The sequence below is a fragment of the Lagenorhynchus albirostris genome, chromosome 2 (assembly GCF_949774975.1).
Source record: "Lagenorhynchus albirostris chromosome 2, mLagAlb1.1, whole genome shotgun sequence".
NCBI classification, from domain to species: domain Eukaryota; kingdom Metazoa; phylum Chordata; class Mammalia; order Artiodactyla; family Delphinidae; genus Lagenorhynchus; species Lagenorhynchus albirostris.
In genome coordinates this window covers 132,937,531-132,952,274 of record NC_083096.1, presented here as the reverse complement: position 1 = coordinate 132,952,274, position 14,744 = coordinate 132,937,531, and the positions used below count along the sequence as shown (strand labels likewise).

The 14,744-nt window shown below is 31.3% G+C and overlaps 2 protein-coding genes across 8 annotated transcripts in view; one reads left to right on the top strand and one right to left on the bottom strand.

The window, feature by feature from the left end:
* Positions 1–14,744, bottom strand: part of DOCK7 (dedicator of cytokinesis 7) — a 216,368-nt gene that overhangs the window by 132,801 nt on the left and 68,823 nt on the right. The gene's annotated exons all lie outside the window — the stretch shown is intronic.
* Positions 3,939–11,902, top strand: ANGPTL3 (angiopoietin like 3). The gene is made up of 7 exons (XM_060142559.1): positions 3,939–4,433; positions 5,078–5,188; positions 7,721–7,835; positions 8,833–8,946; positions 9,376–9,471; positions 11,079–11,345; positions 11,718–11,902. Exons 1-7 carry the CDS (start codon positions 3,939–3,941, stop codon positions 11,900–11,902), a joined length of 1,383 nt encoding a protein of 460 aa, XP_059998542.1.

Below are 14,744 nucleotides of genomic sequence, written 5' to 3'. Positions count from 1 at the left end.
CCTCAACTAGAAAATGGATGAAATATCAGGGTCAATAGTTTTAAGCCAGAAAAGTAGACAGTTTAGTTAGGAGAAGTTTCGAAATATGCCCTTCAGGACCAATGATCACAACACTAACATATCTCTTTTAAAAAGAGGGAGGCAAAGCGATAAAGAGGCATGGACATATATACACTACCAAAAGTAAGGTAGTTAGCTAGTGGGAAGCAGCCGCATAGCACAGGGAGATCAGCTCGGTGCTTTGTGACCGCCTGGAGGGGTGGGATAGGGAGGGTGGGAGGGAGGGAGACGCAAGCGGGAAGAGATATGGGAATATATGTATATATATAACTGATTCATTTTGTTGTGAAGCTGAAACTAACATACCATTGTAAAGCAATTATACTCCAATAAAGATGTTAAAAAAAAAAAAAGGGAATGAAAAAAAAAAAAAGAGGGAGGAAATTCAAATTTCTTCATTAGTTCAACATACACTTCTATAATTCCATAACATGTACCAGTGGTAAAGGTAAGATGAAAATGAAGAATAAGGAAAAATATTTTGTTTTTCTTCTTCATTAGTGGAAGTATTAGTATATTTTTATCTACTTGCATTCTATATTTCTCTTACAAACAGAAATATTTATGTGGTTCTGTATTGGACACTTAGAAAAAGTATACACAGGCTAAACAAAAGACATAATTCCTTGTACTTATCAAGGTCCAAGAGACCAAAACTCAGAAAACCCAGACTCTAGCAAAACTTCCCAATTTATGTCATCTTAACATAAGACTAGATAATATTTACCAATAAAATATTACAGCAATATTACATAAGTGCATTGCCTTTTTAATTACAAAAGAATACTAATATATAATAATGTGTAATGTTTACTAAACACTAGGTAGTGCTCTAAGTGCTTTAAAATATTTTTAGTCTTTATATAATTCTATAGAGTAGATATTATCTTCACTTGATAGACAAGAAAACAGAGGTCAGAAAAGCTAAGTAATTTCACAGAGCTGAAGAACAGCACAGCCAGGATTCCAATTCATCCAGTCTCTCTCCAGAATCAAACTCTTAGCCACTGTGGTTTACTACATCTACTGCAACTGTTCTATCCAAAAGCCCTTAATCCTAAATCATCAAAAGAAAGGGTCTCTGTTTTACTCCAGGAAGAAGCATTTCTAAGAATAAATTTGGAAATGATAAATTTTGTAAAGTTTTGCTTGATAATTTACCATATAAACTGAAATTCATTATGTTAAAACTTTTCCCTTTGCAAAAGAGCTATTGCATTTATGAAAAATTTCATTTAGATAGGGCTAATCACACACACATACACACACACAAATTAAAAGGTAATTTCATGGATATAATAACTAACATTTTGAGTACTTCCTATTTGCCAGACACTGTTCTAAGTACTTTACACATATTACTTCTTTTGCTTCTCCTTAAGTATGTACCAAAAAAAAATACCCAACTTACAGAAGAGGAGACTGAGGTGTGGGAAGGTTAAGTAACTTATCTAAGGCAGGATAGCTAGATCTGGCTTCTGGACCAGACCATAATCTGATTCCAAAGACCACACTCTTAACAATTTTACTATATTAATTTGTCAAGATAAGGCATTTTAAAAGTATTTATTATTTTCTCAAAAATAGTTCTTAATATGAACACTCAAGAAAAGTAATCACTTATAATTTAACTGAAACATTTAGTATTTTTCCTTTTAACACTAAGTTAGAAGCACAGGGGAACATTATTTTTAATCATACTATTAATTTTTTGGTTTTGTTAAATTTAGATCATGAATATTGTTACCAAGCACACAAACTTTAGAAAAACTTATAATGGGCAAATAGTTTCTGACATTTTAAGTATTGGGTTGGCCAAAAAGTGCCTTTGGTTCATAAAAAAAAATAAAAGACACATTCTTCATTTTCACCAAGAACTTTACTGAACAATATATTCACTCTTTTGTTCCACTACCTTCTGCCATTTTTAGGTAACTTCATAATTCCATCTTCCCAACTTTTTATCTTTTTGAGTGAAGAACTGTTCCAGGTGCCCTTTACAGTCTTCCAGGGGATTGAAATTTTTTCCATTAAGAGAATTCTGTAAAGACCAAAATAAATGGAAATCCAAAGGTGCAATGTCTGGTGAATACAGTGGATGAATCAGAACCCCCCAGCCAAGCTTAACAGTTTTTGCCTGGTCATCAAAGAAACATACAGTCTTGCGTTATCCTGATGGAATATTATGCGTTTTCTGTTGACTAATTCTGGATGCTTTTTGTTGAGTGCTGCTTTCAGTTGGTCTAACTGGGAGCAGTACTTGCTGGAGTTAATCGTTTGGTTTTCCGGAAGGAGCTCATAATAGAGGATTCCCTTCCAATCCCACCATATACACAACATTACCTTCTTTGGATGAAGACCGCCTTTGCTGTGGTTGATAGTGGTTTATTTTGCTTGTCCCATGATCTCTTCCATTCCACATTATTGTACAGTATCCACTTTTCATTGCCCATCACAATGTTTTAAATACGGAACATTTCCATTACATTTCAGTAGAGAAGCACACGCAGAAATACAGTCAAGAAGGTTGTTTTTCACTTAACTTATGTGGAACCCAAACATCAAAGCGATGAACATAACCAAGCCAGTGCAAATGATTTTCAACGCTTGATTTGGATATTTTGAGTATGTCAGCTATCTCCTGTGTGGTATAAGGTTGATTGTTCTCAATAATGTCTCGATTTGATCGCTACCAACTTCAACTGGTCTACCCGACAGTGCAGCATCGTCCAGTGAGAAATCTCCAGCACAAAACTTCGCAAACTACTTTTGACATGTTCGATCAGTCACAGCACCTTCTCCATATACTGCACAAGTCTTTTTATGCATTTCAGCTGCATTTTTACCTTTCTTGAAATAATAAAGCATAATATGCCAAAATGTTGCTTTTTCTTCCATCTTCAATATTAAAATGGCTACGCAAAAATTCACCAATTTTGTAAGTCTTTTTTTAAATGCACACTGATATGACAGCTATCACATACAATCTAACAAAATTGTTTTGAATGAAGTTAAAGACAACTAAGCGCTACTAGAGCCATCTTATGGAAAAAAACGAACAAACCTTTCTTTTGGTCAACCCAATATTTAATTCTGGTTGACCTTAGAAAACCACATAATCTATTGGTCTTACAGTGGGCACATGGAAAAGAGGAGGCTAGAACATAGAGACACAGACTATAACAGAGAAAAAGGATGAAATATATTTTAATGTATGGGATTTTGTGAAAATATACAAATATGATTTAGATAGATTATCTGAAGCAAAAAGATATACTAACAAATAATTACAATGACAAATAATAAGGAATATATAATCATATGTTAGCTTATACAGAGTACCATGGGCATGCAGCATTAACACCACCTGCAGATGTGGAGGAAGGCTTCACAGAGAAGGCATTTTTTTTTAATCGATCACTGTTTCCAAAAAAACTAAAATACAATTTGGGAAATGTATACTTAATTTATTAATTTTTCCTCAACTTTAATGATGAATTTATCAGTCAAAAGAATTTGGTATTTACTTGTAAATCTCTTTAAAAATCATGATAAATTAAAATGAGCTTTTAAAAACAGGTAGATCTCATAACACTGAAAGTACAGTTTATAATACAGCAAAATTAAATACAATAACCATTTTAAATGACCTATTAAATTCTTTGTTCATTTCTTTGACTTCATTTAGCATTGATCTAACTCAATGTGGAAGGTTACATTCATACAAGTTTAAACAGCTTAATGATTAACTATATTCACCTGCCAACCTTACTGTTTATGTGGCAAATAGTGTTATATAGAGAGTTCAGAAGTCTAGGTATGCTTGCAGGAAAAAAAACGAATTCCAAATCATTTTAAAGTAAATAATTAGGATAAAAATGTACCCTATTAAGCTCTTTCTTTTTATTGCTCCTCTAGTTATTTCTTCCAGAATTGACCAAGATTATTCATCATTTGATTCTGTATCTCCAGAGCCAAAATCAAGATTTGCTATGTTAGATGATGTAAAAATTTTAGCCAATGGCCTACTTCAGTTAGGACATGGTCTTAAAGACTTTGTTCATAAGACTAAGGGCCAAATTAATGACATATTTCAAAAACTCAATATATTTGATCAGTCTTTTTATGACTTATCACTGCAAACCAATGAAATCAAAGAAGAAGAAAAGGAACTTAGAAGAACTACATCCAGACTGCAAGTCAAAAATGAAGAAGTAAAGAACATGTCACTTGAACTCAACTCAAAACTTGAAAGTCTCCTTGAAGAAAAAATTCTACTTCAACAAAAAGTGAGATATCTGGAGGACCAATTAACCAATTTAATTAAAAATCAACCTGAAATTCAGGAACACCCGGAAATAACTTCACTCAAAGTAAGTATAAAACAAAGAGGGTTCATGATTATGTTTTCAATGTGGATCTTTTTAAAAAAATATTTTAAAACATGCTACTTGAAATACTTTGTTGAACTGTTGAAACACTATATTTTTCTCATGAAAAAAAGACTCCAGGAAATAAATTTTCCCATTATAATTTCAAGTTGGTTTTTGTTTCCCTAACATTATTTATGAAAATAACTAAACTTTGCATTTCAGATGAAAATTACAAGACAGTTAAGCAATGAAATTTAGAACAATTATTATACTATTGCAAATTACTGGAGGCAAGTAAAAAGCTAAAGGAATATAACTTGTGTAACTATTCTCCCATCTTTAAAATGTATAAAAGTAATACAGTTAATGGAAAAGATATTAAAATATTGGTTTTTTTCCATTTAATTGAAGTAGTTTAAAGTTCAGGAAATCAGATTTTAGAGATGGTACATTTTAAATAAAACACAAAAACTCAAGTATGTACTATGTGAAAGAGGAATACAAGGGGAAAAGGTTTGCCAATATCATTTTTCTAATCCAGTATTAGTTTAAAAAATTAGATTGTGATAGTCTTATAGGAAATAAAAAAGTCTAATTTAACAAAAAAGAAAGAAACTTCTAACCAACCTATAATCTATGTCCAGACTTTTGTAGAACAGCAAGATAATAGCATCAAAGATCTTCTTCAGATCGTGGAAGAACAATACAGACAATTAAATCAACAGCACAGTCAAATAAAAGAAATTGAAAATCAGGTAAGTCAATATTTTAATAGTATGTCCAATCTTTTACATAAAATTTAGGTTTATGAAAACACTGGACCCTAAAATTATTTAAAATAATTATAGTTGGATAGTGAATAAAAGGATCACCTCAGCATGATCATTAGGTTTGCAGGCTCTGAAGCTAATAAACTACCTGGGGTTGAATTCTGGCTCTAAAACTTTTGTGTGACCTTGAATAAATTACTTAACCCCTTCTCAGTTTCCTAATGTACTCTATGTAGATAATAAAAGAATCTGTCTTACAAGACTGTTGTGAGAAAAAAAGAATTAATTCATGCAAAGTACATCCTCAACATAGCAGCCAAAGAGATTCAGTTAAAATTTAAATTAGACTCTCTCTTTGTTCAACACCGCACAATGGCTTCCGGTCTCACTCGTAGTGGCCCATAAGACCCAGATGACTCTTAATCATCTCACTGACTTCATCTCCTGTACTCTAGTCATACTGGCTTTTTACTGTTACACAAACACATCAATCAGGCCGCTATCTCAGGGTCTTTGCCCTTGTTGCTCTCTGTCTGGAATGCTCTTCACCCTGGTATCTGCATGGGCCCACTCTTAATCACTTTAGGTCTTTCTCAAATACAAATTTCTCAAAGAAACCTTCCCAGATAACTTAATCATAAATTATAATCCCCCAGGTGCCACCTATTCTTTTGCTTCTTACCTATTTGGCCTCTTGCCTTACCTCCCAATCCACCTTATACTCTAGACAAACTGGAATATTCGCAGTCATGTGTCAGAGCTGGGTCAGAACACAGATGGGCTAACTCCTAGGTCAGTGACCTGTCCTCTACACCATGATCCCATATTCATGTTTAATTCCATTCAATGTGGATATTTATGTACATTCTAATAAACGAACTAGACAAAAACTCAACAAGAAAAAAAAAAAAGAAAGAAATTATAATCCCCTACACCCATGCTTGAAACCTGCTACCTCCTTCATTACTCTCTTTTCTTCCTTAACACTTATCCCTATTTAACATAATACATATTTGAGTTATTTATCTTGTCTGTCCCTGCACTAGAATGTAAGCTCCATAAGTACAGAAAGTTTCTATTTTTTAAAATTGCTATAGCTCCAAAATATAGAACTCTGTCTGACACATAGTAGGCACTTAATAAATACATGTTAATAAAGGTAATGTCACATTTAGCACAAAGAAGTCAATAAAAACTTACTATGATTAATATTATTATTAGAAGCTATATGTCTAATAATTAAAGTTTAATATCCAACAATATAATTAATCTACAATGTAAATAACTGGCTAGGTGAGCAAGGTAGATACGTGTTTGGAATAAAGCTATGCCAAAATCTAAGATTTCCAATAAACAGTACTATAGTTCAAAAATATTAATTAGTAATAATACTACTAAATAGCTGTTCAAGAGAGTTTCAAAAATAATACAGACCTGAAGAAACTGGTATAAAAAAAAATAGATGCCAAGAACTATAAAACAAATATTACCAATTTTCACCAAACAAACACATTATGTTTCAGTAATTTTATGACTCATAATTTTAGTAGGTTATTTTTGCTAACTGTCTGAAAAGGGGTTTTTGCCAGCTAGTTTTGATTTCCATGATTTCCTTCTTACTATATGCTATTTTTCTAATTCTTTTCCTGTATCTTTTATTATGAGTAAATGAACCTGCTCACAAAAGCAAAATGTCACTATTATAAAATAATATACATCCTGTCTAATAATAAAATGTATGAAGAATTCAACAATGAATTCTAAGTTGGAAGAAGCCTTAAATCATCTGACCCAACTTATTCAAATTTAAATTAAGAAACCAAAACTGTAAAGTTAAGTTACTGTAAGATCACAGTTACTTAGTAGAAAAGACTAACATCCAGTAAGTGAACTTTACAATGGATCTTTATGCATTATATCCTAGGAAATGCCATTTATGCTGACATCAAAAAACTAACACTAATAACACATTACGTACTCTGCTCTTCTCAACCCATCAATAAGAAAAGCTATCGGTCAATAAACTGCAAACCCAGCACAACAGACAATGAAATATTGAATATATTAAAAGTACACAAATAAAACTGCCTATTTGTTACCTTTACAGATATGATTACATGTCAAAAACTATCAAGAAAGCAGCCTTGTTCAAATTATGTGCTAGGTCTTAAGACCTACAACTGAGAATTATGAAATTTAAAATCTGCCTGTGTCACTGAACAGAATATATATTACATTCATATAAATAAATAGAACATATTAAAATATTCTAAGTAAAGTCTCTGCCTTTGATCTTATTGTTTTTTGATCAATTTCTGTTTTTTGCCTTGTCTTTCTCTATTTTTTTGAACTCTTTATGTGCCTGATTAAATATTTTGAGAACAGCAAGTCTGTATAATATGTATAGCATTGCTTATCCCTCTTAACATCGAAAACAATAACATATTATGAACTCAGATTTCCCCTAATTGTATATTCAGTACCATTTTTTAAAGTAGATTTATATTCTTTTATCAGTTAAGAAGAACTGGTGTTCAAGAATCCACAGAAAATTCTCTTTCTTCTAAACAAAGAGCACCAAGAACTACTCCCTCTCTTCACTTGAATGAAACAAAAAATGTAGAACATGATGGTAAGATAATTTGGTGGGTTTCCTTCTTGAAACTAATATCGTCAAATTTTTCTTCTTTGACATTTCCATCAAAAATCTCTATTCTCAGGGCCTGTTCTAGACTAATTAAAAGAGAATAAAGAGATAAATCCAACAAGTATAATGTGTCAACCTAAATTGGATCCTGGTAATTTTTTTAAACCCTATAAAACATTCTTAAGACAATCAGGGAAATATAAATATAGACTTGATATTAGATAATATAAAATTATTATTAACTTTCTTAGATGTAATGATGGTATTATAGTTACGTAAGAGAATAATCTCATGTTTAAGAGATGGATGCCAAAATATCTAAGGGGTTAAGGGGCATGATGTTTGCAAATTCCTTTTAAATAGCACAGCAAAATACATATTTGTATGTATTTGTGTTTATAAAGCAAATACGGCAAAATGTTAACAACTGTTGAATACAGATGAAAAGATTATGGCATTCTCTTCAATGTTTCTACTTTCCATAAGAAAAACAAAAAAGAGGGGGAACAAAGTCTCCATTCCTACCCAAGCTTTAAAAAAATGATATAGTTTGAAAACACATTTATTTTTAATGTAATTCATAGAGGAAAAAAGTTCTCTGTTAGTTTCCTCTATGTACGTTCACTCTTTCCTCATGTATCTGTTGACTACCTGCTATGCACCAAGCACTATACTAACATCTCATATGTGGTATTTTATTTATGTTTTTCCTAGATCTAAGGGAAAAAAGTGTTTAAAATTCTAATTTTGTCACTTTTCTTAAAAATAAATCAGTTTGGTAATAACTATTTTGATATTCTTTGTAAAACATGCCATCTAATAAAAATGCTTTAGCATAAAGTACCTTTTCAATAACACATTACTGAAAAAGACTGAAGGCTACAGTCACCACAATTCCATAAAATGTCAAGTAAAATCTCAAGCTCTAAAGATATCATTCTTTATTACTGTATCTTACGTAATAACATTTTGTTGATTCTAGACATTCCTGCTGATTGTACCATCATTTATAATAAAGGTGAACATACAAGTGGCATCTATTCCATTAGACCCAGCAACTCTCAAGTTTTCAACGTCTACTGTGATGTTACATCAGGTAAAACGAGCCTAAGAGAAACTAGACAGTAGCTAGCTCAGGTTACTCACTACCTATTAGTAAGGCTAATCCTGTTATTTTTGTTCTGAATACATATAAAATGAAATATATATATCACAAGTAGTTATATAGATCTAGTACTTATATTTGTCTTGTTTATGTATTTACTCAGGCATTTACTCAATATTCTCCATCTTTTTCTATAAAATAATCTAAAATGAACTTTGTCAATAAGTTTATTAAGACAAATTCATTAGTTGCCCTTCACTTAACTTCTTGGGCTCATAATAAATAATAAAATGTTATTACCATAACAACATTAATAACTACCTTGTACAGCCACCAATTAAAACCAAACAAAAAACCGCATTTTGTTACAACTATCAGCATCAGTCTACTGAAAATAAACAATCTGTTCATTATATTCAGGTAGTTCATGGACATTAATCCAACACCGAATAGATGGATCACAAAACTTCAATGAAACTTGGGAAAACTACAAATATGGTTTTGGGAGGCTTGATGGTAAGCTGACTTCATTCACTGGTTAACTTAAAAATATTTATTAAGAGCCTATTACAGACTGGGCATTAGAAAAACAATGAATGAGGAACACTCCCAGCATTCATATAAATTATTAACAAATAACTACACATTTTAAGTACTGAACTTATTACAAGTGTCTTTATTTGAATTATACTTTTCACAATTACATGTCTGTTCTATGTATACTTATCACAATTTAATTGGATGGCTTCTAATTATCATAATTATAATTATCAAAGATAAATTTGATTAAGGGCTAAGTGCTTCAAATAAGTGCTAAACGCTATGAATGGGCTACAAAGAAAACCATCCTTATCACTGGTCATTCTACTTTCTTATTAACATTTTAGATATTAACTATTTGGAAGTTGGAAGGCACAAGGAAGCTGTCAGATGTACAGTACAAAATGTTTAGATTTCAATTATTTAAATATGATAAATGTATACTATACAATGTGTGGTTTAAAATAAATTTAGTTTAATTCAATGTAAATTATTATATTTTGATCACAAAATAAGGTAAAAAACAAAATAAGCAAAATAAAAATAAATGACAGAGGTTTAAAATCCAAAAAGCACATTATAAAAATCCATGAGTGATGTACATGTACTCATTAATAAAGTGGATAACATCCATTATTATATCGAATTTTTAAACATTCAGTACTACTTGATCATTTAAACAATTCTGTATTCAAACTACCAGTTAAATCCCTAACTAAAAGGTAGAATCAGTGATATGTTTTGTAGCTCCAAATCTTCTTCTGAGAGAATCTAGAGTACTCACTTATTTCTACAAGAAAGTAAGCCATTTGTATTTTGCAATTCTTAAAATGAAATCTACAAATTCAACAGCAGTAAGGAAATTTTGACTTTTTTTCCGTAAATGCTTTAATAAAAGGGATAATTAAAGAGAGAGTAATTGTGATAATCAGAGATATCTATTTGTATTTACAATATGTTATATTTTTAATTCCAAATAAAATTTCTTAATTATAGAGAAAAGTTATTAAAAATTATGCTTTTTAATTTAAAATATTTTTTTAAATTTATTTCCTTCTTTTTCTACAAAGAAAACATATATATCAAGCAAATATCAAAGGCCAAGATTATATTTGAGGAAAATTACATTATTATACAAGTCTCTGGAAATACTTAACAAATCTCTTGATAGTATATTCATATTAATAAACAGCTGACAGTAAAGCCAGTACATATAAGGACCCAGAAGTTAGATAATATTTTACCAATGACTAGCCCTAAAAGTACTTATAATAGTCTAACACGTTTCACCTGTGAAATATGCCTGATAATATCCATTTTAGAAAGGATAATCAGACTTTAGGTAGGCCTATTACTATTTTAACACTTGTTGTATTTTAACACCTATTACTATTTTAACATAACTATCTTCAATAAAATTGTTTTAAAAAGAAATATTTTACGAGACTCTAAAATAATCAAGGGATTCAAGACTAAAACATCTAATCTACTTACACCAAAAAAAAAAGAACACTCTCAAAAAAAATAGTTGCTGCCTAATCTGCAGTTAACAATCCACAGATTTTTACAACTTTTCTTTTCAGGAGAATTTTGGTTGGGTCTAGAGAAGATATACTCCCTAGTAAAGCAATCTAAATATATCTTACGAATTGAGCTAGAAGATTGGAAAGACAACAAGCATTATATTGAATATTCTTTTCACTTGGGAGATCATGAAACCAACTATACACTACATCTAGTTGAGATTGCTGGCAATGTCCCCAACGCACTCCCGGAACACAAAGATTTGATGTTTTCTACTTGGGATCACAAAGCAAAAGGACCCTTCAATTGTCCAGAAAGTAATTCAGGTAACCTGTTCCTAATATAAATACTTTATTTTCAAAGTTTCAAAATATCTTCCCAAAGTAATAGCTAATATCTTTCAATGTCAGACAACTCTTTAAAATCTGAATCCAATATAAACATTTTCTCTATAGGTAAACGTCTCAACGTAAGTGTTAACTTGATTCTAGTTTGAGTACGTATTCTACCTCTAACCTTTCTCAGATATTTTATTTTTGGTCAGGTATATGAGACTTGTATAAATTCTTTTAAATTGGAATATATGTATACAACACTGTTATATTTATAAGAAATGAAGATATACTCACTGGAGAAATATAATAACAGTAACTACGTATGAGTTTGTATCTATTAAACTGCGTATCTATCCTTTTTAGGAGGTTGGTGGTGCCATGATGTATGTGGGGAAAACAACCTAAATGGTAAATATAACAAGCCAAAAGCAAAGACTAAGCCAGAGAGGAGAAGAGGAATATGCTGGAAGTCTCAAAATGGAAGGTTATACTCTATCAAATCAACCAAAATGTTGATCCGCCCAACAGATTCAGAATATTCTGAATGAACTGAGGCAATTTAAAAAGCCAATAAATTAAACATTAAACTCATCCGAAATTACTGTGGTTTAAAAATCTGGTATTAAATCCCTAATAGAAAGCTTTAGAAATAAATTCTTTATATTAAAGCCACTACCAACTTAATATTAAACATATCATCACATCACCTCAAAGAACACCATTTACTTTTCTCAATCAAAATTCTTATGATCATTTATTCATATATTTTGTGATGTGCGAATCAATTTTAGATGGTCACAATCTGAATTGTGACCAATGGGTGAATTTTCAAATAACCTTTCTAAATAAAAAACTTACAAAAAGACTTTTATTTTCAAAGTCATCATGTGAGCTAATTTTACAACTTCCTCAGTTTAAAAACTATTTTTCTTGCTAAAATTCTAAACTTGAATAACTATAAAAGACTAATAATTGTACATTTCTTAAATGCTGTAATATTAATTTCAAAACTAAAATTCAGTCAGTTCAGAGTACATGTGAAAATCAATAATATGAATCTTAAAACTGATACTTCATTTGCTACAAAATAATCTGGAGTAAATGTTTGGTATGCTTTGTTTATGAAGCCAAATGAAGCAGGATGAAATACTGTACTGAAATAGATTCACAGTCTTATATACAGTAGTTCATAACTGCTAAGTCATATTGACTTTAAATATCAAGTACTGCTGTAGCTTGTTTGTTAACTTATCTGTACTGTATACATATTTTAACACTTAATATTGTGAAAACAAATAATTTTAAAGGGATCTTGTCAGAATACAATAAGAATGAATGTATTGGTGGCATCAACTTAAAGTTTTATCATTTATTCCCCCTGAACACAGTGTGAGTCTAATACTTATGTGTAGGTTTTCAAACAATTAAGAATCCTAACAAGTAACTAAATGTTTAAATAGTCTGAGAGATGTTCATGTATGTTTCCAAATTCAATAAAGACTCAGTCCCCTAAATTATAGAAATTTTAATTCTTGTAGCTTTTTTTTTTTTTGGCTGTGCCACAGCATGCGGAATCTTAGTTCCCCGACCAGGCATCAAACCCGTGCCCTCTGCAGTGGAGGCATGGAGTCAGGGAAGTCCAATTCTTGCAGTTTTTATTGACATCCAATAGAAGTATGATTATGTTATTTCTAATTTAAATAATTTAAATTCTGAATCCTCAAGAATTATTAGAGGATATTTTGACCATAGTATCACTTGTCAGTATTTATTTTTAAATACGTTTTTAAAGAAACTACCAAGGAGAAATAAAGTCTTGAATTAAATCCAATTTTTAAAGGTTAGTGCCCAAGCTATACAGTGACTCACATTAGTCAATAAATATTCAGCATTCTGTACGTTAAATTATCCAATATATGTCATATATATTTTTACTGTATGACACATGCAAATATGGATGATCTATGTGGATCCTACATAAATATTTTGTTCCAAAAAATACAAAAGAATAAAGGCAAAAGTAGGTTTTCTTTTTTTCAGAACCACATTCAAGCTGTCCAAATTGACTTTTTAAAGCGAGAATGCCAAAATGGCTTAAAATAGGAAGCTTTCAAATGCAAAATAATGCATTATTTAATATACCAATTTCTGTCTCTGTTTTCCAATTTTTTATAATTCTCACACAATATGTTTCATTTTGTTCCATTTAGGAACATTAAGTGAGGTTTTTTCTGCATATAAAGCTCAGATTGAGAGAGAATTCTGGTAGAGAAAGAAAAAGGATTTTTTTTCTTTATGGTTCACAAAATTGTGTCCTTCTGTCCTCACTAGTTTGCCAAAAGTGTTCTAATTGTACCACTAACACAACTGTCAAATCTAGTGACCTCTTAGACCACATTCCCTTTGGTTTCTCTACTACTTACTAATAACAATATTCTTTTCTCAAACTTGACCTTCAGTTTGCTTCCACAATACTACTATACTCTCCAAGGATTATCTCCAACTTGAACCCATCTTTAAAGCCCTAATCCATCCTAGTCTTAAGCATTGTGGACCAATGGACAATATTCAGTCATCTATTCTACTCTGACCCTCAGAAATTCTATCTACTGTCATGGACTCATCTTTTTCCATGAATAAAGTTCCCAAATCTACATATTACTCCCAGATCTCTCTCCAGTTCCCCTTCTTCCATTGCCTACCTGCCATTTCTCCTTTTGATATCCTATAGCCTCTTCAAACTCAATTTATCAAATAACAAATTCATCAATACCTTACATCCTCTGCTGGTTCTCCCTTTTACCTTTTCACACTCTCCTCCTTCTTTCTTTTTTTTTTTTACATCTTTATTGGAGTATAATTGCTTTACAATGGTGTGTTAGTTTCTGCTTTATAACGAAGTGAATCAGTTATACATATACATATGTTCCCATATCTCTTCCCTCTTGCGTCTCCCTCCCTCCCACCCTCCCTATCCCATCCCTCCAGCTGGTCACAAAGCACTGAGCTGATCTCCCTGTGCTATGCGGCTGCTTCCCACTAGCTATCTACCTTACGTTTGGTAGTGTATATATGTCCATGCCTTATTTCTTTATATATATTAATGGCACTACCATGCTTCCACTCATAAAAGCTTAGAACCCAGGAGGCATCTTTGGCTTTGCAATTAACTTTGTGTACCACCTCTCCTCTACCATGACTTGCATATCTCATTTAGCTGTGCCCTCACAAGAATGTGTACCCCAATTACAAGAGCATAAGCCTACAAAGCAAAATCCAAATCTCTTCCAGGTGTTCAAGGATTTCTATAATCTGACGTCAAAATACTTCTTTAACCATTTCCTGCCCAACACAAACCCTCAGATCTAATTAAAATTATTCACTTTGAAA